At 39.2% G+C, this 23,068-nt stretch overlaps 1 protein-coding gene across 15 annotated transcripts in view; it reads right to left on the bottom strand.

Moving 5' to 3' along the window:
- Positions 1 to 23,068, bottom strand: part of NAV3 (neuron navigator 3) — a 554,479-nt gene that overhangs the window by 52,245 nt on the left and 479,166 nt on the right. For 7 of the 15 annotated variants that reach the window (XM_087765091.1, XM_087765093.1, XM_087765082.1 and 4 more), the window contains 5 exons: positions 15,630 to 15,768; positions 11,977 to 12,253; positions 9,087 to 9,792; positions 7,036 to 7,524; positions 469 to 531 (listed from right to left, as the gene is read on the bottom strand). In XM_087765091.1, the coding sequence (XP_087621217.1) occupies positions 469 to 531; positions 7,036 to 7,524; positions 9,087 to 9,792; positions 11,977 to 12,253; positions 15,630 to 15,768 (1,674 nt within the window). The remainder of the gene's footprint in view (positions 1 to 468; positions 532 to 7,035; positions 7,525 to 9,086; positions 9,793 to 11,976; positions 12,254 to 15,629; positions 15,769 to 23,068) is intronic. The other 8 variants (XM_087765084.1, XM_087765086.1, XM_087765096.1 and 5 more) reach the window with 3 other exon arrangements.

Below are 23,068 nucleotides of genomic sequence, written 5' to 3'. Positions count from 1 at the left end.
ATACTTACAAACCTTGGATGTTAAAATTAGTATTTTCTAGCCTTACTCTTTACCAGATCTTCAATTCAAATTGCATGAGTGTTTGCATTTAGAGTTCAAGTTCAGATCCACCTCTAAAAATGTTATTTTTCTCAATAATTTCATGAAGTAGTCCCATTGAATTGCAAAAGTATCTTGCTCTGTCTCTTTTAGGTCTCCAGGATTCAATGCCTTTTAAGATTCATTGCATAAGGAAACTATCCTTAACAGTATTCGCTTTCCATGCTGTATCTTGACAGGAAATTTATTTACTAGGCAGACGTGGAAAGAAAAAGCCCATTGTTAAAATCTACATTTTTTGGTTTAAATCTAAGTACCAAGAACTCCATTGTAAACAGGATCAACAAAAGGAGAAAGAAAAGGAAAGACAATGTAGAAAAAGTTACAGAAAAACAGAGAAGTAGCAGTCATGCTCAAAAAAATATATACCTTAATCCCTTTTTGGGTAGTGTATTTCTGTCAAGCTGCATGCTGTTAAAACAAAAAAAATCCCTAAGGACACACAGTAAACAGGACTGTTCAGAATTACAAATTTTAAAGGTCTAGATATGTGTGCATAACAGAAGGTCATTTAAAGCTTTTTCATATATCTTTCATGATAAATCCCTGACTCATTGGAGGGGACAATAGGACATGGACTGCTGCACATTCATTTTTCATCTAGACATGCCCTGGGCTGGGTCAATAGTAATTTGGAGACTGTTCAAGTCAGAAAGAAATCCTTCCTTAGCATTTCTAACCTTCCCACAGCTTCACCCTGCAATCTGTGCGAGAATCATATGGTCACAGTATGAGTCTTTATTTTTCACAGTTGCCTACGATATGCCAATAGATTTCCAAAAGAAATGAAGGTTGCGGCACCTGCTAAGAGACAGCATGGCCTTGCCAGAAGCCAAATGATAGCTCTGCTTGTAGAAATACGTGCTAAATATACAGACCCTTGGCTTTCTGTTGTTGTGTGGCTCACGTAGTAAGGTGATGGTGGGAACAATGAAAAGTGGCACCAGAGCAATATTATTCCATATTCATGCATACATGGTGGCAGAGTGGCTGATCTCCAGAGATCTATGACTGAAGTTTTCTTAATTTAAACCCTATTACTGGAAGGGCACCCACTAGCCTTCCTTCAAATAAGTGTCACTTGCGCATTTCCTCGTAAAGACTTGGTAGATCGGTAGATAGTGTGGGCTGAATTTCAACTAGTTATCAAGTCAGTGTTGCAATGTCTTTTTCCCTTTAAAACATAATTTAGTGTCACGGTATGGATTAAATTGCTAAATGGCTCTAGAAAGTTTCTGTATTACATATCATAATCACACCTCTGAGAGCAACAGTAACTTAGGGCCCTTCCTACCCAGGAAAACTCTTATGCCATTATTAAAGGTCATTTTCTATTGTGCCAGGGGTGCTCGAGGTCCCACTGTCATGTAACCTTGATCCAAATAGGTAAAGGCAGTGAAAATACTGTTGGTGTTAACAATCCATTACTATTAAGGCTCAGACTAATGGAAGTAAACCCCTCTTACCACCACGAAGTTTTATACGCAATTTTACTGGTTTAATCAGGGCTTTGGGGAGAAAGCAAATGGAAGGAGAAACTTTGCAGGATTTCAGCACAGGCCCAGCTATCATGGTCCATGTGAGAGTAGTCCTCTGTCAGACAGAGGACTAAATTTTCAGCATTTTGCTCCCAACATAACTAAAAGGACCAAGAATGGTTGGTGAAAGAACATATATTTGAATGCATGATTCATGTATTTTTTAGTTCCTTACAGAGAAGAACGGGGCCTTGATGTTCCTTTATGCACCTCTAAATTTCAGAACAAATAAACACGATGATGATAACAAAACCAGTTTCTTCTGCAAATACTTCAACCATCCTAATGAACAACGCATTTTCTAATATTATTTTAACTTGAAGTTCTATGTATTTCACAATAATCTATAGCACATTATCTAGAAATAAAGGAGCCAATCAGTGCTCCTTTAAAGTAATCCACAAGCCAAAAGTTATAAGTAAGTCAGTCGGATAAATAGGATAGTAGTGACCATAGGATTTTGCTAAATAACTTTTGAATTCAGGTACCCAAATGAAATAGAGGTGAATATTCCTCAACATGAGCATGGAGTTATTGCAATTGCATAAAAGTAAATGTAGCAAACATTCATTTTGCTTTTTAAAAATACTAAATCTTATGAAGATTCTCCTAGATTTCAGATAATTGCATGAAACTTTTAAACATGATTGAATGTAACTATTAATTCAGACCCATAACTGCCCATATCTTTTTAGTATCTGAAAGCATTCCTCCACCAAGAAGCTGGGTATGTTACTTCCACAGAAATTGGACCTTTGGTAAATACAACTGAACTGTAACATGCAGTGATCCCATTAGGACAGTACCAGCCTGACCTCGGTGCTTAAAAGATCTCTAAAGATGATACGAAAAAAAAGTCAGTTCTTTCCTGAGAGAAGCAATGCATTCATGGAATCTGTCTCTTTGGCTCAAAACAAATACCAATATAAAGTGAGGCTGAGAATATTGTAATATTCCTGATGTTTTCCTTTGCCACGTCAATTGCCAAATGCAGTCTTGCAGGAAGACGCATGCAGATGTAGGCTGAAGTTATCAAGCCCACTGTATCTCCATTCCCTTTTGTTTATTTTGCCCTACTGAAACTGTCTGCAAGTTCTCTGGGGGAAATTACTTGAAGCCTTACAGTTCTCAGGTTCCTACCTGCCCTTGGTCTTGAGGTTAACTTGGGAAAGGGCCATAATGCTGTATCTTTGGGCTATATCTAGCTGTTGCAGAGCTGTTAGGGAATAAAACAAATTACTGCAAGCTAAGAAGCACCTAGGGGGGTCTGGGGCAGGCTGGGCCAAGCTGATAGGGGACTTATAAATGAGTTTTTACAAATGCATGAACACACAAGAAAATCTGATACATGATACACTGTTTCACACCTTAAAAGTACAACCATCAACTATGGAGATATTTAAAACAACTGAAAGTCTTGAAGAGCTTAAGTGGATTTCAATGCATTTTCATGGCCCTCAAAACTAAACACCTTTTTAAAGTAAACGAGAGCAAGCCAGTCATGTAATTAGAAACTACTTCCCCTCTGCTAATCTTAAAATGCAGCCATTATTGCTGATGAGACCACTGTTAATTCCTATATTTCTGCATTTTTTTATGCATCCCTTGCTGTGTCATTCAGACCAAGCAGAAGATGGACACAAATCCGCAATGCCCAACAGCAAATAAGGGTTCAAAATAAATATTGGTGATGTGTTCACCTGGAAAATTTTAGCAATTAAAGTAGTGACAGTTCACCAATTAACCCCAATAGACAGTTTTATTTTAAAGTACCTGTATGATTTATTTTAATCCCTCTAAGTTGTAAGCTAAAATACAAGTGTCCTCCCACATAAGGAGTTACACTGCTGTAACAGAAGTAGACTTGTCTAAATAAATACTGCGAGTGCAAAACCAGCAAAAGTCCTGAGGGAGAGGCAAATTTTGCTGAAAAAGCAAATATTTTGCTAGTGTTTACTGAAGCCATTTTCTGGTTATTACAACGCAAAAGAATGTCATGAATGACACAAAATTTGACTGGAGTAAACTTTGACACTGTACCAATACAGCAGTTGTCAGGGAGCTCTGTGTTTATGCCATACCATTGCTTGGTGGATAGCCCAAAGACTGGGTGTGGGCAACGCCTGATCACCCCTGGAGGGACATGTGGGCAAATGTAGCAGAGACCTTGTAGATTTGCTGTCTCCATGGCAGGTGACTGCTTTTTTGGAGGCAGTCAAGGGCTATTCTCCATAGCAGGAAACAGAGATGTACCCTGAGATTTTGGTCTTATTTTCTGGGTTCTTTCCAGTTGCATCAAATGTTTCCTAAAACTTGATATTCCAAAGTCTTCAAGTTAAAGCCTTAACACGAAAAAGTAGAATGGGATAACTACTTTCTAAGACTTACACGTGATACTTTCATTTTCAAAATACTGGGAAAATGCTTTGTCCCAGCAATGGCACTGCAACCCCTTAGACACTGTCTCCTTTCTGCAAAATAGCCTCATCATTTTCCATTTTGTATTTGTGCAAATATATCCTGCCCTGTTATATCCCTTCAGGCTAGTAAACCACTGATCACTAGTCTTTGATAACTCTTTACCAACCGGTCAAGCACCTTACTTTATTTCCTTCATTTGCTTGTGAGAATGTACTCTGAAACAGCACCTAGAGCTTTACTAAGTTCAGGATTTCTTATTGTATCTAATGCCTCTCCTCTACTCACAAAGCCTGCTTTCCTACAAATGAATTAAATTAGTCTTATTTAAAAGGCGGTTAATAACAAATACCATGTTATTTGTTACTTGACCCATTTTGTTTGATGTTGTCTGTATCTTTCCAGGAACTGAGGCAAGATGGCCTTGCCCACAATCCCCTCGTCCTCCAGCCCAGCCCTCCTCTTCACTCCTTCTTCAGCACAGACCCTTTGAAACCTCTTCAGTCCTAACGACTGCAGGGCTATATCTGTGTCTGAAGCAGGGAAGTGAAAAGTTCATCGGAACCGGTAAATTGGAGTAATCTTTAACCTTTTCATTCCCTCTTAGCATGCTTGCCATTAGTGACGCTTAGCTATCAAATTGCAGTTAATGCTTCAGCGAAGCAAAGCCGTGTTTATTTGCATCATCTATTATTAGTGGTCTCTTCTCTTTTAGCTTTCCCTAGGCTTTCTGTGTGTAGAATTTATGTTGCTTGCTAATTGTATCTCATTTTGTGCTTCGGTCTTTCTGATTTTGTCTCTACATTACATTAGTGTACCTCACTATACAGGCCGCTCATTCAGTCTTTTGCAAGCTCTAGAGTGACTGAAGAAAAAGAATAAGCCTCTTTGCAGATAATTGCTTATGCCATGCCAGAGGCATCTCAAATATAATCTGAGTTTACAAAAGGAAAAGGACACAATCTGCTGCAAACATATCTGGCCTTAACATTGCAAACGAATGCTTTTGTTGTGAAAAAACACTTTGCTACATGTAGGTTTTACTGTGTAAAACAGTTTAGAAAAAACACAGCACTTGTAACAGACCTTTCGGAAAAATCAAACTGCAAAAACCCTATTGGGGCTATAATTCAAGAAATGACACCATTTTCTCTAGGTACCTATATTTGTTTTGAGGCCAGATCAACATGATAAATGGCTCTCTCTGGACTCAGTCATAATATCCCATATCGACAAATCTGAAACTTAAAAATATTGCCAAAGGCAAAGTATTTGGAACCACTGAAATTAAGTCACTGAACAAATACATAAAGTATTAGTAGTGGGGGTTGCTCCGGAGCTTATGCCAAACCATTAACATTTTAAATGTGATGTTTAACATCCTCTGTATAAATATGATCTTTGGCATAAATTCATACTCTTCCACATCATCCTGTTGACCTCACCATCCATATATGTAGCATTAAAAATTAGTGCAGGTTTTTATAAACTAACTATTAATAATTGACTTTCTAAGAAATACCGTCACATTTAGTTCATGGCATGCAGTGCAAATTACTATTTAAAAATTAAAGGTACAGTTCATATTCCAAATCACTTACGTATCAGTGCATTTTAAACTATTGTTATTATCATACATTATATTGGTGTAAACATATGTTTTATAGTATGGTATTCGTATTAGTAAGAGGTGTGATTTTAGCTGATATAGTAATACTTATGAATGCAACATAAGAGAATGAAATCTGCGGAGAGTTTCCATCTCGATTTGGCAAAGAGTTGTTTAGGTGTTTGGTTTTATTTTGTTTTAATTCTGATTCACTGAAAGTAAAATCTTTCCATGGAAAGGATCGGTGTTGAAAAATCTCTGGTTTTATATAAAGGGAAAAAATTTCTTAACATCGTATGTTTTTCACATGTATACAAAAGAGATCTTTTTTCCTTCAATTAATTATGTATTTTCTAGACAGCTGAGTTTAACCTTTAAAAGTTTAAAATATTTCTGACTGACTCAGTATAATATTCCTTTTTCGGTCAAAGGCTAATGAAATATTTAATCTTAACTTTTCAGTCCCCATGTGAGATAAGAGTTTCATTGTCAAATCCTGAAAATTTTCGCAGGAAGTGAAAATTACTTACTGCCTAGCAAAGTTTATTTTTTCTCTCTTGCAAAAGTCAAATAAATATTTCACACACACACACACACACACAAAAAAAAAAAAAAAAAAAAAAAAAAGATGGTACAAGTGTGCCGGGGTGGATGCATCACTTTGTAATATAAAATAAATGGTAAAATATCTGCACATTAAAAAGAGCAAGCAGAGGAAAACACTTTCTTCCTTTTGTTTGTCTGTTCCACACACTGTGCATATAGTGAGGGTCTCATCTTGCAAGCTGTGTCCCTGCCAGTGAAACTGCATTTTAGTAAGGATCTGTGTGTAATGATTACAATGTAAGAAGCAACTTGCCAGGACTGGGCATTTTAAGGCAAGACTGGTCAGCTGAAGGCAGGGGCCCACCAGCTCTGCCTGTGCTTCGAGCTAATGGGAAGACAACTGGTGGGGCCCCACTGCTGAAGATTTGTTAGCAAGAGGGCAGTGATACAGCTTTGGAGCTGCCAACTGCTAGGAGAGCAGGTAGATCCAGCATGCAGGAGTCATTCTGTGGCTGTTTAGATTTGCCTTTAATTAGACAATTTTCCCCTTTTCTCTGGCTGTTCTCCAGAACAGGGAGGGAAAAAAAAAAACTTCTCAAGAAAGAAAATGTGCTTGTAAAACCTTAAAAGGCAGTTGATTCCAAGTCCAATGCCTGTGATTTCTTTCAGCTTTCTTTTCTTCCTTCCTTCCTTTTTTACATAAAGGACTAAGCTGCTAATTAAACAGTGTCCCTTTAGGAAAACAGGTAGAGGGTTTATTTTTTTCGCTCCTGTCCTTTTGCCTCTGACTGGTGTTGGGGTCACTGTATCTATAGGCAAGCTCACCTTTCCGAAAGAGTAGATCTGACGCTTCCAGTCCTCATGAGCAGGCTCTGAACCTCCTGAGTGCTTGTTGTCAGTCCAGAGAGAGAGCCATGATGGCTAAGAGGAAGGTCAATAGACTCGGAACTGGTGTGAAGGCTAGTCATGGACTGGTAACTTGGTGTGTCCTTACTGCCCGCTGAAGAGCTGCTCAGGTTTGCAGCCCACACAAGACCACCTGATGTGAAAGAGTGCACTGAGGCGGGACTGGAAGCCAAGGAGTGACTTAAGCTTACAACATCTGCATTTAAGTCCGAAGGTTTACTGAAGAGGGGGCTGCTGCTACCACTTTGCCCACCTGCACTGCCCATGCTGCCTGTGCCCGAGGATGGCGATTCCAGGCTGCCTTGCCGTGCCAATGTGGTACTAGGGCTGGGCATTGCCGATGTGGGTTTCACACCTTCAGTACTGGGTGCAGAGGCAGCTTTACCACTTGCCTTGGCACCAAACAACCTAAATGTAAAACAAATAGCTTTAGAGAAACTGATAGCCACATTAAACATTCATGGCGTAACATCCTAAGAGCCAAACTACACATTTTTAATTACTGCTACTAAAATCATGCCTACCTAGTTGATCAATCGCATCGCAAAATTAAATTCACTTAACCATATCACAATAATCAGGGTTTGTTTCATTAGCAAGAGCTCTCATCCACTCCTGTTCAAATGTGTTCTTTGCACATACAGACCCTCCCAGAGAGAGTTAAAATAAGCACATTTTTGTCTTATTAGTGCATAAACAGATTACACTTTCACCCAAATTCAAGAATTAAGCGTTCCCACAGCTAAGTCATTAGCTTTTAAACCCTTCACTTCTCAAATCAGCTAAAATGACTGCAACAAACACTTGCAAAATCCTTCATAGTTTAATAAACATCTAAGTATTTGTGTAAAATTTCCCTCTTGTTCTTTTGCACAGATGGTCATGTGGTCATCAGTCATGTAGTAACCATTCAGATGGAATAAACTGCACCGGAGCTAACTGGGCTCGGTTTGTCTCCAAGGGCAGTCACGACAGAGGTGTATTTCACATAATTGCTTACAAGAATTCTATAGAAGAAAATTCTACAGTGATGATGAAAAAAAAACCCAAATCCTCTAAAACTGTTGAAATAAAAGGTCATGTGATGACTTAATGTTTTACTGGAAACATTTTAAGCTGCAGTTAAGGTGCAGCTCATAAATTAATAAGAAAGAAATGCAAAATTTATCGTGATGTAAAGTAAGCATGGCTAATAACATAAGAATCCATTTTACATATTACCAAGCCCACAAAAATCAGCTGCAGCTCCCCAGGAGCTTGGAGATGCTGTTTTGGTAACGAGGCACAAGAGGGCACTATTGGCTTTTTCTCCAGCAGTGCAAATGCTCCATCCCAATTTATGCTTCATCCAGATTTATACTTCCAGAAAAGTTACAATAGAGCATTTCCAATTGAAATTTAGCTTTGCTAATGTTTGTGATGAAAGATGTAACAAAGCTGCTAAGATAATGTAATGCTTGTAGCTGGAGCTGCCAACAACACGAAAGTAAATACTTTATGTATAGAGCTCTTCAGTTCTCCGACCAGGCTATGGCATCGCCTGTTCCAGTAACAGAATGTGCCTGAACGAGGCATCAGTCTTCCCTTTGGGTGTTTATCAGAGTATTGAGAGGGAACTTCTCATGTGCCTGCATATTCAATAAGAACTTAGAATCATAGAATATCTCGATTTGGAAGGGACGCATATGGACCATCGAGTCCAACTTATTCTAGCCTTCAAACTGTTGTTAGAGGAATGTATCTAAAATGCTCAAAGCTCAAGGAACAACAATTTCAGGTCTGAGAAGGTCTTTAGGCCTTAGAGAAATAATTGTATTGTGTAAAAAAATATTACCCTTTTATCTGTTTGCATGTGGTTCTCTGTTTGTGGCAAAATATGCCCTGAAAAGGCTTTTTGCCCAGTGCTTCAACACATTGAAAATCCCTGCTTTATATACTGCAACTTCAGGAATTCATAGAAAAGCACTAACCTTCGAAAGGTGGGTGAGGCGATATCTGGGTATTTGGATCCTGGCTGCCTAAGTCCCGGTGTGCCAGAGGCGCTTGCTGAAGTTGGGCTGGATTTGGGGGAACTGGACAGTGAGACGCTCTCAGAATCAGACACAGCCACTTTCTCTTTTTCCTTGTCTGTCTGGTTGATGGTGACAGGGCTAGACCGCCCGGACCCGATCTTGCTTGGCTCTCGCAGTTTGGTGGCAGCACCACCAGCAGACTTGCTGCTTACGTTGGAGTCGATGCTGCTGGTGCTGGAGCGGTGGCCACCCCTGCCGGGGATGCCGCTGCCACTGGATTTTGATGGGCGAGGCAGACTTCGATACTGCAGAGTCGTCTTCGAGTTCATGTGCAGGACACCGTCATCCTGGTTCTGGGAACCGTCTAAGCTCGTTTTCCGCCCTGCATTGGACTTCCCACCGATGGCTGAAGATTTTGGCATTTTTCCTAGAGTCGCCGACCCGCTTGTGATAGTTGCTCCACTTGTGGTGATTATGGTAGAAGATCCCATCCCAGACTTCTTGAATCCAAAGGACCCCGTAGCAGTTGATCTCCCAATGCCAGAGGGAGGCTTTTTTCCTTCATCACCGCTGCTTTTTCCTGCATCTGATGGAGAGCGCTGAATGGAGGCTCCTTTCAGGGGAGTCTTCACTTTTTCTGAAGCTTTTGCATCATCTGTTTTTCCTAGATAAAAGTATATTTGAAAAGGTCACCTGTGTTTAAGCTGTAATGTCTCAATAGCTAATTTTAACACTATATGGTTACAATTTCAAAATGAAAAAATACACAAATAGAAAAATTACCCTAAGAAAACAGACCAGTTTGTTCTTTAGTCCCCCATCAGCAGTCAGTAGCAGGTATGATACATTACAGGTAAGCATTAAGTATTAAAAGCTTGAAATTCTCCTGAGGACTTCCAGTTTCACATATAGCTGGAGAGCATAGATGTAGAAAATTATCCTGAATGAACTATAAAGAATTTTATTTGGCTTTTTTTTCTATTAATAGCATTTCTATATGTAAGAAATAATAATTGAAAATAAAACATGACATGTAATTAACATTTCCAGAAGTATGACATTAATTATGCATGTAGAAATTAGTGGTACTTATTGAGTTCTTTGGTTTCCACTGATTACATTTTTTTAGTTTATAACTAAATTTGTTCTGGTTTTAGTTACACAAAATTATCAGGGAGAGATTATGTTGTCATGGTATGAAACTTCTTGATCTCTAATGATAACAATTACATGAGTTAATAGTTTTTGTCATATCCTTGATATCTTTTCAAGATTTTTGATTTTTTGAGAGGCTGTCTTCAGTACTGCACAGATACATACCTATATACCAGATATTTCTACATAATGTTATTGTGACATTCAGAAAGGTTTAAATAAGATATTTTCATCTATCTTAAAAGAGAATATTTTTACAAACAACTTTAGAGACAAAAAATGCCATTTCCTTTCTATTCTCATTTTTCTTTAAGCATCTATTGCATGCTCCTAATAAGGAACACATATTCAGCATAACACCATTTTTAATTAATTCTTCAAGTGATTATGGAAGTTTTGGAGGTGGGTGGCCTAATTTGTCTTAAGAAACTAAACTGTAATAAAGAGCAACACCTACAAGTCAGAACTAAATCCACTCATGTTTTTATGCAGTGCACATTTTATGCTACACAAACATGCACACGCCAAGATACGGATCAGACTCCTACACTGCGAACACACAGACTATTACTATGTGTTTTAACAATTAAGGCCTCTGTTCTGTGTTGCACAGTGGCTGCCTGCTCGTCTTCAGCCAAACAGAGGATCCAGAAAACTTAGCTTGGCATGCGGTACCCCTTGTAGTATCTCCTTTTTTAATCACTGTTACAGAGGTGTCATTTTTGCATCCATATGACCACTGGCTGCAGCAACGTTCCTCAGGGATCTTATAGACCAGAGGCTGACCAATGGTTAGCAGTTCCAAATTGCAAAGAAACAAAAGAGGGTCACGAAGGATTTGAATTTATTCGGAGGAGTTCTTTGCTAGTTACCTTTACAACTGGGGGTTAATGCAGGCTTATGCAGTATTTTGTCAGGACAGGACAAGGGTCTAGAAAATGTCCTATAAAGGGTCGATATTTCCCTAGTAAAATGATGGATTAGATGGTCTTAATAATGATGTATTCTGCCAACTTTGGATTTTTTGCTTCAAAACTAGATTGCAAAAGTGGCTACTACTTCTGAGAGGCCTTTCAGAAGAAGGTAAGAACTCATCTAACAGTGAGGAAAGTGTGTGAAAAGATATTTTTCTCAATTTCTTAACAATGGACTATCGAACACCTGCAGTATCTGGAATGTGACAATTCAGCTTTAGTTCAGAAACACTCAGTTTGAGCCCCCTAACTTTAATGTTAAACCTTTTTACCTCAGCTTTTAATCTTTTGCCATTTCTATGCATATGTTCAATTATCAAAGGTACAGGTTTTCTAGAGAACAAAGATAAGGCAGACAGAAGTCCAAAAATACTTTTAAGAAATCCCTAATAGAAGCTGACATCCTCAAATGATAGTAAAACGAAATGTAATCACAGTTTGTGTTATGGATACATTCATGTATGATTAATAAATTATTAGTATGGAGTGTAGCAAGCTAACAGTCACAGAGAGGAACAAGTTAGTATATTACAATCTCGGCCTGCAGTCGTTCATGAGAAGAACTACCAATATGCTTACAGTTCCTCATGTCTGTCACACACTGATAATACCCATTAATTATTTTTAGCCCACTAAAAATTCCTCACTGCTTATAAATGAAGTCTTAGTATAAAGCCTTAAATTTCAGTGCTGTAATCTGAACTACAGAAGTCTCCTACCCGGGGTCTTGAGTGCACTTGTTCCTGCTTTGTGCCTGGACTGAGCTGTTCCTACTTGGGCGGTCATGCCTCTCCTCCAGGATCCGGTCTGTGAAACAGAGAGAGATGCTTTCTGCCCTCCCTTCTCTGACTCTTCAGACAGCCCCGAGGGAAGGCCTTTCCACTTGCCACTGCTGTCTACGCTGCTGTCAAAATCTTCCTCTGGTTTCTTCAGTTCTTCAGTGCTGCCCCAAGTTTCGCTGTCTGTAACTGAGCGCTTCTCCGAGTCCGTCTTCAGCTACGAGAAATTTGCATGAGAAATGGTCAGTCTCAGCATCTTCAGTATTTGCTGATTTCTTAAATCACAGGAGGGGAGGAGAACAAGCATATTGATTTGTTTGTAGCAAGGGCTGTGGAAACTCCCCTTCTAAAACATTAGTATCCTGGTCCCAAAAGTTTAAAAACATTCCCATTTTGGGAACACATTTTTTTTTCTTTTATTTTGAAAAGATTTTCAACTCTTTCCTTCATAGATAAACCATAATGAAGTGAAACATAATTTACTCTAATCATCAGTGGTGATACCCTCACAACTCCTCAACTCCCTCTAAACTTCACTGCGCTGAGAGATTTTACTAAAAGCTTGAATGGGGGAACTCCTAAATATATTGCTAAAATACACCTCAGTCTGGTTTCATGCCTTTTCCTACCCAAATATTCCACTGACTAAATTAGGAATATTACTCCAGCAGCACTGAGTATGTTGTACCACTACTGAGCAAGGATAAAATCCTCAGCAAAATTATCAGTGCTACAGCTGATGACTTTTCTACTGGTTTGTCTCCACAGAAACTAATGGTTTCCAACAAGAAAAACACTCTATCAGCTAGCAGAACAGCTACAAGAGAGACTTATGCAAGCACTACCCACCAGCGAGGTGAAGGTAACCAGCTGGGGTCACGCTTGCTCCAAAACTCAGACTCATGTGGAAGATGGCCCAGTGAGGACCTAACATCCCTGCAGCATCTGCTTTCCCTGCTGTGTGCTGATAAGGGTGTGCTGCAAGGAACAGCCCAACAAGACAGACAGCGTAGAAGCTGTGAAGGCAGCTTAAATAGAAACATTGGAGACTGACCCTACCCTCTGTGTTTGACAGGACTTGCGTTCTTTGTGCTGACAGGCTGTTCGTCGTAAGCCTTCCTCCTGTGTTTTCCTGCAGCCTCCTGACCTCATCCTCAAGCCTTATTTGCACATCATCATCTCACCAGTCCTGCTTACCTCTGCCCCTCTCTAACAGCAAAAAGTGGTGCTGCTCTCAGGTATCACTCTTCATTACTTTTGTCTGATATAACCACATTCCTGTCCTCATACAGCCAGCCTAAGCGGGACTGCAAACTGGATCGCCTTCAGAGGAGGGCTATTTATTATTCTGTGTTGCCACAACTCCTTCCCCATGGAGACCCCTCTGTAGCTGTTTCCTAGGCACTGCTGTCATAGGTAGGATTAATACCGATTAGATGACCGACAGAATAATCAGTCGCTGTTTACATATTTGTCATGAGGCGTACAAAATGCAAAAGCTCTCTGCACTTCCATAATTTCATATATGCTTTGGAGACACCAGCACAGATTTTGGGTAAGGTTTGATGGGAAAAGAGCCCAAGCAAATATCTACACAAATATTGCAAGGTCCTTCAGAAGATAGATAGTTTTTATTAGTGTTATTGTTAAAACGTGTAATGCTCCCAGAACTTTTCTAATAAATGCATGGTTATAAACACATAGCTATACATTTTTAAAGTAAACTGCATCATTTCCAAGAAATGACAAGTATAATACTTTCTAAAAGCCTCTCTTCATCATTATGGGATCCAAAAAGCGATGTTAATCTGCTTTTAATAAGCAAACAACAACAAAATATGCAATTTCTGCCTCAGGTTATAGCCAGCTTGCATAGCTCCAATCACTTAAAAAGACTGCAAAAGGGATCTCTGTGTTGCATGAGTATGTCTTACACCTGCAGAACAGCTGGCAAAAATACTTATATATTCTGCTCATCTCAGCTTCTGACTGAGATTAGAGGCTAGCATGGAGTACAGTGTGTTCTGATTAATCTGCCTGGTAAAGGCAGACCTGATAAAGGTCTGTTCCTAGCCTTCATAACATAAAGCAACTCTGGCAGGAAAGCAACATTTGAACACAGCTGCATCTCTGTCTGTCACTGAAGAAATTGCAAATAGTATCTGGTCGAGCAGCTAGAACATGAGATCACTCGAATGAAAAAACCCGCAAAGAGTTAAATAGTCAGCCTGAGATTTCCCAGTCATGATGATGATGATGATGATGATGATGCAGTGGAACAAGTAAGCCAGGACTAGCTGGCCATCACAGCTGATGTGAAAGGGAAGGGGCTGATCTCCAGTTAGCAATCATGGGAGACCCTGATGGGGTGGGAAAGGCAATGGTAAGGGCTGAAGAAAGCTGGCATCTGTGCAAGTATCTTTGCATGAGTACAACATCAGTCTGAAATCTGTCCTGCTGTAGATTAAAGTAATCTTCATTCCCAAAGTAACTTTATTTCCCCATTGTCTGGAGGAAATGACAAATATGTGGTTTTCTCCTCTTGACAAAATCTGCCACAATGTACATCTACAAAACAGATCTCTGAATTGCAGGCACTGGCTGCCTGCGGGAGTCTAAATGGAATTGGGAATGTCAGTCTTGTGTCCTGAGTACTTGACATCAAATCACTGGAGGCAACAACTCTTCCCCTATGCTGAGTGTTCAGTCTTGAAGTTCCTACTTGTAAACAGGAGATGACATGGCAGAGAATACTTTTCTACTGGGACTAACTCTTCTGGTTTTCTTTCTTTTTTGGGGGGAACCAAGTCCTGTAAGCGTTCTATATTGCCTTTTTCATTACTTGCAATTTTGAGGGAATCTGGGAAGAAATACTGGGATACCTGGCACAGGGGCTTTATATATGTATATATACATACACACACATATATATGTATTACATATATAGCTTGTGGCTGTATGCTGCTCAGAACTCTATTTTGACACTATGCATTGTCAGCTTGTGGGCCCACGGGACCCATTCATTCCTGAACCTAACTGGGGAGAAGAGAAGCTCTGCCACCTGTGGGCTCCTTTCTTCAGCCTCTTTTCTCCCAGTGGAGAGAACAGGGAAAGGACAGTACAGCCTATGTATTTCTTCCCTGATATGTGTCAGCTCATGAAAGACGAAAACTATCTTATTTTAAATTGTACTATCTGGTGAAAGAGATACTCCAAATGGGATGAAATGAGTAGAGATCCACCCACCACAGATCCAATCATATTGTGTTTTTTTGTGTTAGGGTGCAGCAGGGGCTGAGGGCTTCCTGGGGCTGGGACCACTGGTGGCTCCCCCAGTGCGGGCAGAGCAGGGTCTTGCCAGCCAGCACCTTCAGCAGTGGGATGTGCCCTGGGAGCAGGGCATCTGAGGCGTCAGCCCATGGGTCAGGGTTGGGTCAGTGGGGTCCATGGGCTTCTTGCATGCGGGTGTGATAGAGGAGTTTGTAAAATATGTATATTTCATTTGTTTCAGAAGCATTGATACTGAACTTTTTTCTTTGTTATCCTGCATGCTTGTGGGGTGTTTCAACAAATGCCAATGAAAAGCTACTCACCTGGGCATGAGTGTTCTTCCTTGAAGAGGCAGTTATATTGGAATAAGAGCTGACAGATGAGGTGGTGTTCAAATCATCCGTGCTGAGGTTGTCAAGAGTGTCACTGAGGCCACTACTAACTGAGCTGCTGTCATCCCAGCTGCAGGGAAAGGAGCACATACTTTACATACTGCATGTCAATAGGCAGAAAGCATCTCAAAATCAATAGATGCGATTACTTATTCTTCAAGAGGTTTACTGGAAAATTTTCAGTAATATTTCCTAATGTACAATGAATATTAGTTTTCAGACTTTTTAATTAATTATTCACTCGCTGTCAAGTGGCTGCTTGTTCAACTAATGAAAGACCCAGGTGCCTTTTAAAAAATTAACATCAGGTCTAAGGAAGCACTAGTGTAAGTCATTAAAACAGGTTGTTTCATGCTTCATTGCAATCACATTCAGTACACTGGCAGGGAAATCCATTAAACCTACCTGGTGTTGCTAGCCAAAACATTATTAATAGCTTGGAGAACACCTGATGGATTTCCAGGCTACAGAAAAATAAAAGGAGTATTTCTTTTGCAGCCTAATCAACTGTCAGCAGGAAGCCAGTATTTCCAAAAGTTTTATTTTCTTGTCTTCAGCCTTTGTCTAGTGGGTGCAATGTCATCAGAATACGATTCCCTGACAATACAGTCACCAGAGCTGACAGAGAACACACTATACATCTCTCAAGAAACACAGGCTGTCAACTCTTCCGCTTTGCGAGATTGAGGCAGAGGATGCAAAAGAGAGAAAGGATACTCTTATAGAAATGTCAATTATCTACTCTCACAAAAGCCTTGCTTTTGCACAGAAGGGAGGTTGATCTGTGTTTCCCAGACCTTTCTTTACACAATTGTTTCTCCATGGTGTTACATTATGACTCTCAGCTTATTGCCATATACAGCAGTATACTCCCAGTTTTGCTGCATCTCTACCTGTTAGTCTTGTTTTGGATTATTCCCAGGCCACAGAGTTTGAAAAATATTCACCTTATCACTTGCAGAGGCATTCATCTCCTATAGTTTTGCCTATATAAATGTTAGGCATCTCATTTCAGCTATCTGTCTACATGCCCTCTCTAACCAGTGCAAAGAAGCAGGCTCCTCTAGGATGTAATTCATCCTGGCTTAAAATGTCTCAGGTTTGTGGGATGAACAGTTTATTGAAGGTGCCTCTTTATGTCTTTCCCTCTCCTAGAGAGGAGAGGGTTAATAAAGCCTGTTCTAGACACATAACTTCTGGAAACACAAAGCTAGGTGACATGTTTATGCATGCTGGTAAAATTCAAAACACAAGACAGAGTACATAATATCCTTATTTTGCTGTAGCCGTCATAAGCCGCCTTTTACAAAAAAATCTAAAATTCAATCCCACAGTTGGGCTAAAGCTCAGTACTATTGCTACTCGTCATTCAGAGCAAACAAGGAAAATATCTGTGAATCCTTATGTTACACGTGGTGTTTCGGGAGATAAAATTCACTTGTCCACTTCCTCATGGAAGGCTTTAGAAAATCATAACAGCAGTGACAGTGAACTGCATGGTACAAAATGTGTGCTGATGCACCAGAAAGTTCAGTGCACTAGTCTTGTATCATAGCAACTGCAGCAAGCGTTACCTTCATTTTGCAAAAGGTAGAAAATCACATTAGTAAGCCAGCTCAGTGACAATATAAACATATTTCAGAGGGCAAGATTTTATTACAGTGCTGCACTTTCCACCATTGAATACAATAACTACAAATAAATATGTTCTTTGCAACATTTCCAGGTAATCTACACACAAGTGATTTAATAACAAAATTTAATATCTAAGCAATTATTATAATATCATACCTTATAGGCTGCCCATATTCATTTAAGAATGATCTCTGAAGCACTAGTCACTTATACTTTCTGTATTTTTCACTGTCTAATGTGATAGGGGATTTCATTGATGCTAAAAGCTGTTATTCAAATGTTATGTACCACATGGGAATATACCTTGTATAACAGTGTTAAGACTGAGAACCTTGAACACAGATAAAAACATAAATAATATTAAATGTGATGAGGTTTTAGAAAAGATAACATGCCCTCATTAAAAGACACTTTAAAAAAGGAAAAAAAAAATCATAAGCCAGATCCAAAATGAGATATACTGGGTACTTTCACAAGCAACATGGACTTTTAATGTATGACATTCATGTCAATTAATACTTCACCATCACTTTTCTGAGTTTACCCTAAGACCCTGCGGACCAAGATCAATGTTTAGTTCTGTTTCTCTTTTTTTTTGGTCATTTTATTCTATTTTGATTTTTGGTACTTCATTTCATGCTCATTTTTCACTATAACAAGATTCACATTTTCTAAATTCTGAAATAGTTTAGCTGATTCACAAAATATAAACATGTTCACTACAGCTGAAGTTTTCAGGCAAAAATTACTACGATCATGTTTCCTTTCTATTATGGCTTCTCTGTGGTGTTTCACACTCATCACACCTCACTCACCAGTGGATTATTAGTGGGTTCTGGGAACAGTCACGGCCATCTTGTAAGATATATAGAAGATTACTTTGACACCTCCACTACTGACCTTTCAGAGTCATCACTATATTTGTCTGGACTTTTTTTCTCTTATGGTAAGTGCTCAAGATGTTTTCTAAATTTGGGGGCTTTCATACCCCCAGATTTCTGCTAATATTCAATACGTCTGTATTGAAAAAACAGGACTATCCAAAACCTCTTTCTTTCCTGTATGGCATTTTTCTAAGGACTATTAGAGAAACTGATTCCTGCTTGAAACAATGTTTCGTACCAACCTTTTGAAAATACATAGTAAAAATGGAAAACTCCAACAAAACAGACCGTATCAGCCAGCCTTTTGGCAATGAAGATCATTGTTCTGTGCTTATTTTAGTGCATTGTCCAGAGTTGGTTTAACTTTTTTATGCAGCTAAATCTTTTATCTTTCAGTACTTACTGTTTCCACCTTTTCATCCCTCTTTCCCCAAGTCTAGATAGTACAGTTGCTATCAGATGAGTTAATATAATTTTTGGATAATGAAGATGCCTTATTTATAATTTTGAAAAAAATTATTGATGATTCATATTCATTTCTCCTTTAAACTAGCAAATATATGACAAACAAATCTGGTAAAATTAGATGTGCACCACCTTGAAATTGAAAACCCATTCTTGGGAGTCTGCAGCAAATTCTTACTGTAATTTTTGTTCTTGTTCCTCCTACCCCTCATCAAAACAATATTAATTGTCAAACTGTACCTAAGGGACTTAATATAGGCTTTTAATATACTGGCTAAGATTCAACTTTCATTTCCGTTTTATCTTTCTATTTACTTTTCTCTTTTTCATGCATCCTACAGAGTTTGTGACAGGTCAAGTTAGCACCACTGCTTGCTAATGCCTGACATCACTTCCCTTTTAAAAAACACATTTAGCTACTTATATCATTGGCAAAATCTGCTTCTTTTTTCATGTTGGGTGTCAGCCTCAGGTTGATTTCTTTAAAAGAAAATGTCAGCAAATGCAGTTCAGCTAGCTGGGAGACTGAGGCTAAGAGAAAAATGCCCTGTTTTGACAAGTTCTGGCAACCTTTTCTTTGAGAAAACCCTGGATCCCAAGAGGAACAGGAGAAGAACCTTGAAATTCAGCAAGCTATAATCTTCACATTAAGGTTGTGCATTTTGCTGTTTCTAAGAGAAATGCTCTCAAATCTGGATAATTTATAAGACTCCTCAAAATCACTGTTTGCATATGCCTGACAGAGATTTTTTTCAGCTAACAGGCCAAAGATTCCTCCCTGCTCAGCAGCTCAGCTCAGCCTACTGCGTGTTGCCTAGTTCTGGGTTCAAATCAGCAAATGGAGAGCAAGCAAACAGCCCAGCAGTCACTACTGTCATTGTGAATGTACATAGCAACACGTACGTAACAAGTTCTTGATAACATAACCACATACTATTTTTTCTCTAGAAACGCTTCATTAATTTAGTGCTTATAAGAGGTCTGCTCTAGGGATGAATCTGAATTTTGCATTAAAGCAAGCTGCCTTCTGTCATTTTTCAAAGAAGTTGAAAGACTTCTGTAACAAAAGGAACTATACGAAGCATGATTGAAGCCCCTGGTGTACCACACTCCCTACAACCTGCAAGATATTAGGTGACTGCTTTAACCAACATTTTTAGCAAGCCAGACACCAATAAGATCTTCTAATTTTCTTTAGAGCTTAGCATCTGACTTGCAAAGATGTAATGCATGCAAATGTGGGCTTTGAACCTATAGTTTGCTGCAGGGATATCTTAAAATTTAGGTTACCAACAACTCAAACTGCATGTCAAAAACCAGCAGCTATTTTTGGCCTTACTATTGCTGTACCTCAGCTTTCCATCTGTAAAATGGACACAATACATGCACAAATGAGTTTGAAAACATAGTTTCTGATAACTGTGGATACTCAGACACTACACTAAAAAGCACCTTAAAAGAGCCCCTTCATCTTTAGAAAAATGTTCAAATGGCATATGATAAATAAAATAAGGGGCTGCACATGACAAATAACAAGGAATACACAAAATGCCAAATAACTGCTTTAAAACTGAACACCCTCAATCTACACATTATATAAAATAATGACTCTAGAGACTGTTGACCAAACCATGATTGCCTGAAAATGTATGTGCACAAGAAATCCAAATTAAGGTTACACAGGCAACACTTCTGTTACTTCTGAATGCTTTTACAACCTCATTAAGTTCTTTTCACACAGCATGAGTAAGATTCAGCTTTCTCAACTTTATAATTCTGATAATTATTCCATCACTTCAGTCATATACAGGGCTGAATCTGAGCAGGGAAGCTGTACTGCAGGAGGAATGCCCCTTCGGCTTGAGAGCTAGAAAACGAGTGCCCAACCATGTGATAGGCACCGAAGGGTGGTTTCCCTCCCATCCCCTGGTTAGATTTATGGCCACTGTGTTACAACCTTCATCCAGAAACATACCACATGCTCTTTGAATTTGCCCAGGCTCTTCTCAGTGACATTACCAATATTCTTTCTGCTTAGAAGAACTGTGTTTTTCTTTGATGTACTACGTGTGCCTATGAGATTACTTACACTTACTAAAACTCATCCTCTAATTCTAGCCTGCATCTTTCAAATCTGAACAGTTCTTGTCCATTTTGAAGCAAGAAATAACACTTCCACTGGAGAAGACTTCTGCATTGTCTCCAATTGCTGAAGGTGGCTGTGAATATTGTCCACAACCCAATGCTCCACAAATTGCTCCAAATGCTTCAAACAAAGTTCCAACTCCTTGATTATATCAAATACTCGATGAAACTGAAGAATCCACAACTTGCTATCTACGCAATTGGTTAGTCTTCACTATCACTCTTTGTCTCGCTTTCGTTAGTGTGTGTTAGTACTGAAAGGATCTCTCCATAATAATCCTCTCATTGACCTTTCTACCGCATAGTTGTTCTAGAAATAGCAAGGTGTCTGAAGTCAAAACACCCAGTGCTTAACATCAGTGTGTAGAGCTGAACAGAGATTATAAATGTATTCCCACAAGTATTCCCTCAAACGGAAAGATAAATTGCACTCAGCTGTGCTCATGACACTTTTGTGTTTGCTTTCCACAAGTATTTGGTTTTCTTCACTTGAAAATAATCCAATTCTGAGTTCACATGCTGAAGTATATGAACCAAATGAGGAATATTTTATATGGGATAAGACATTATTTCACACAGCAGGCGGGCAAGCAACAGAGCTCCAAGGCAAAGATGCAGTGAAACAAGCCAGATAATACTTGATCATACCCTACATAATGAAGACCTGCAGAAATATGCAACAAATTTTTCTAGATGTTTTGCGTGATGGCTGAAAATACAAAATGCACTGCATTGGGAGAGCAACGAACCTGAAGGTATATGACAAGAGGAAGTGGTACTAACAATCTGTGTTAGCTCCATGGATACCTAAAATATTCTCCTTTCACAGTATTTGTTTCAGAAAATCAAAGCAGTCTCTAATCGCAGACATGACATGGTGGAGCGCCCAACCACAATGATTGTTCCTTCCATCCTTTCTGTTTCTATTTTCAGTACTTTCCTACATGCCCTTAGACTTGCCAGCTCAGTGAAGTCTGCCATACTGGTAAGCTGGGTCAATGCCTGAAATTCGTTTCAACATTGGCGTACTTCATTAATTTTTGAAAGCACCTCCAGCCAAAGTGGCCAAATAAATGCAAACAAAAAAGCTTTTCACAAGCAGATCATCAGACATATGAAGGCAGCAAAACTCCAATCAATGTGCTATCAAGTCTGCTGGAAAAGTATGGTTCCTTCAACGCATCCAGCCCTTGGCATAGTTCGCCAAGTTGCTGGCATTTTTTCTTTGGTTCGTTACCCATTTTTGCAAGTAGAAGTGGGAACTACAGCTTACAGAATACAGCTCTAGAAAACAAAACCAAAACCTTTCCTCTTAAAGCATTCATTTAATCAGAATAACTATTCTATCTAGGGAGGTTTGTAACTCTGAATGAAAAACAGCACTTTATTTGTCACATGCTTTGTACTGCACATGAAGGACTTTAGACCACAGTAGTAGACCTACAGTCCTTGTGAGTCTTGCTTAGGAATGAGAAATCCTTAGTCATATTCTTGCTAATGCCAATGGAACTTACATATCCCCAGGGACTTGGGTATGGATTTGGGATTCAGGGGATCTAAACAAACATATTTAGCAAAACAACCTTTACTTGCTTTTTATAGCAACTCTGAGCTTTTAAAACATGAAAACACTTTCAAACACTTCTAAAGGATTCATTACCATAGTGGGTACATACAGGGCAGTGCCCACATGTATTTCTGCGGCTGGGGGGAATGGTCTTAGAGGACAAATAAGATAACTGAGATCATGACAAAAGAGTAACATTTGGCGCTAAACAGAAACTTAATTCCTGAGTGTGTGTTTGAGGATCTACAAATCCATACTAAGAGCAGATCAAAGATGAGCAGTGAGGTGTTATCCCTTCCTCTGGCTGCACACAGCTGGCTGTTTTATGCTAATGAATCCTCAGATGATGCAGGTCTCCATGTCCCTCTCTTAGAGCCTCTGGATGTCTCCACACAATTGTACATGGAAACAGTAGAGGTATGAGAAACACAAGCAATTACTGTAATTAGTAATTCCATGTTTCCCAAATCAGATGCTAGTACACGAGTCTACTGCAGTGGCTAGGGCTGGGACACCTTCAGTTATGCTGTATAGTTATTTAAATTAGACAATAGTGCCCTAAAAAAGCAAAATCCCCAAATTTAGCCACCTGTGAAGCCTGTGGCTACCTGGAGTGTAAGACAATTCCTGTCAGTGATGCACAAAGCATCTACATTAAATGTGAGCTAGGAAGT

The sequence above is a fragment of the Nipponia nippon genome, unplaced genomic scaffold, assembly GCF_047370975.1.
Source record: "Nipponia nippon isolate SJK-2023a ecotype South Korea unplaced genomic scaffold, ASM4737097v1 scaffold_3, whole genome shotgun sequence".
Classification (NCBI taxonomy): Eukaryota; Metazoa; Chordata; class Aves; order Pelecaniformes; family Threskiornithidae; genus Nipponia; species Nipponia nippon.
The sequence above is the reverse complement of the archived record's forward strand: the minus strand, read 5'-3'. Positions and strand labels throughout refer to the sequence as shown.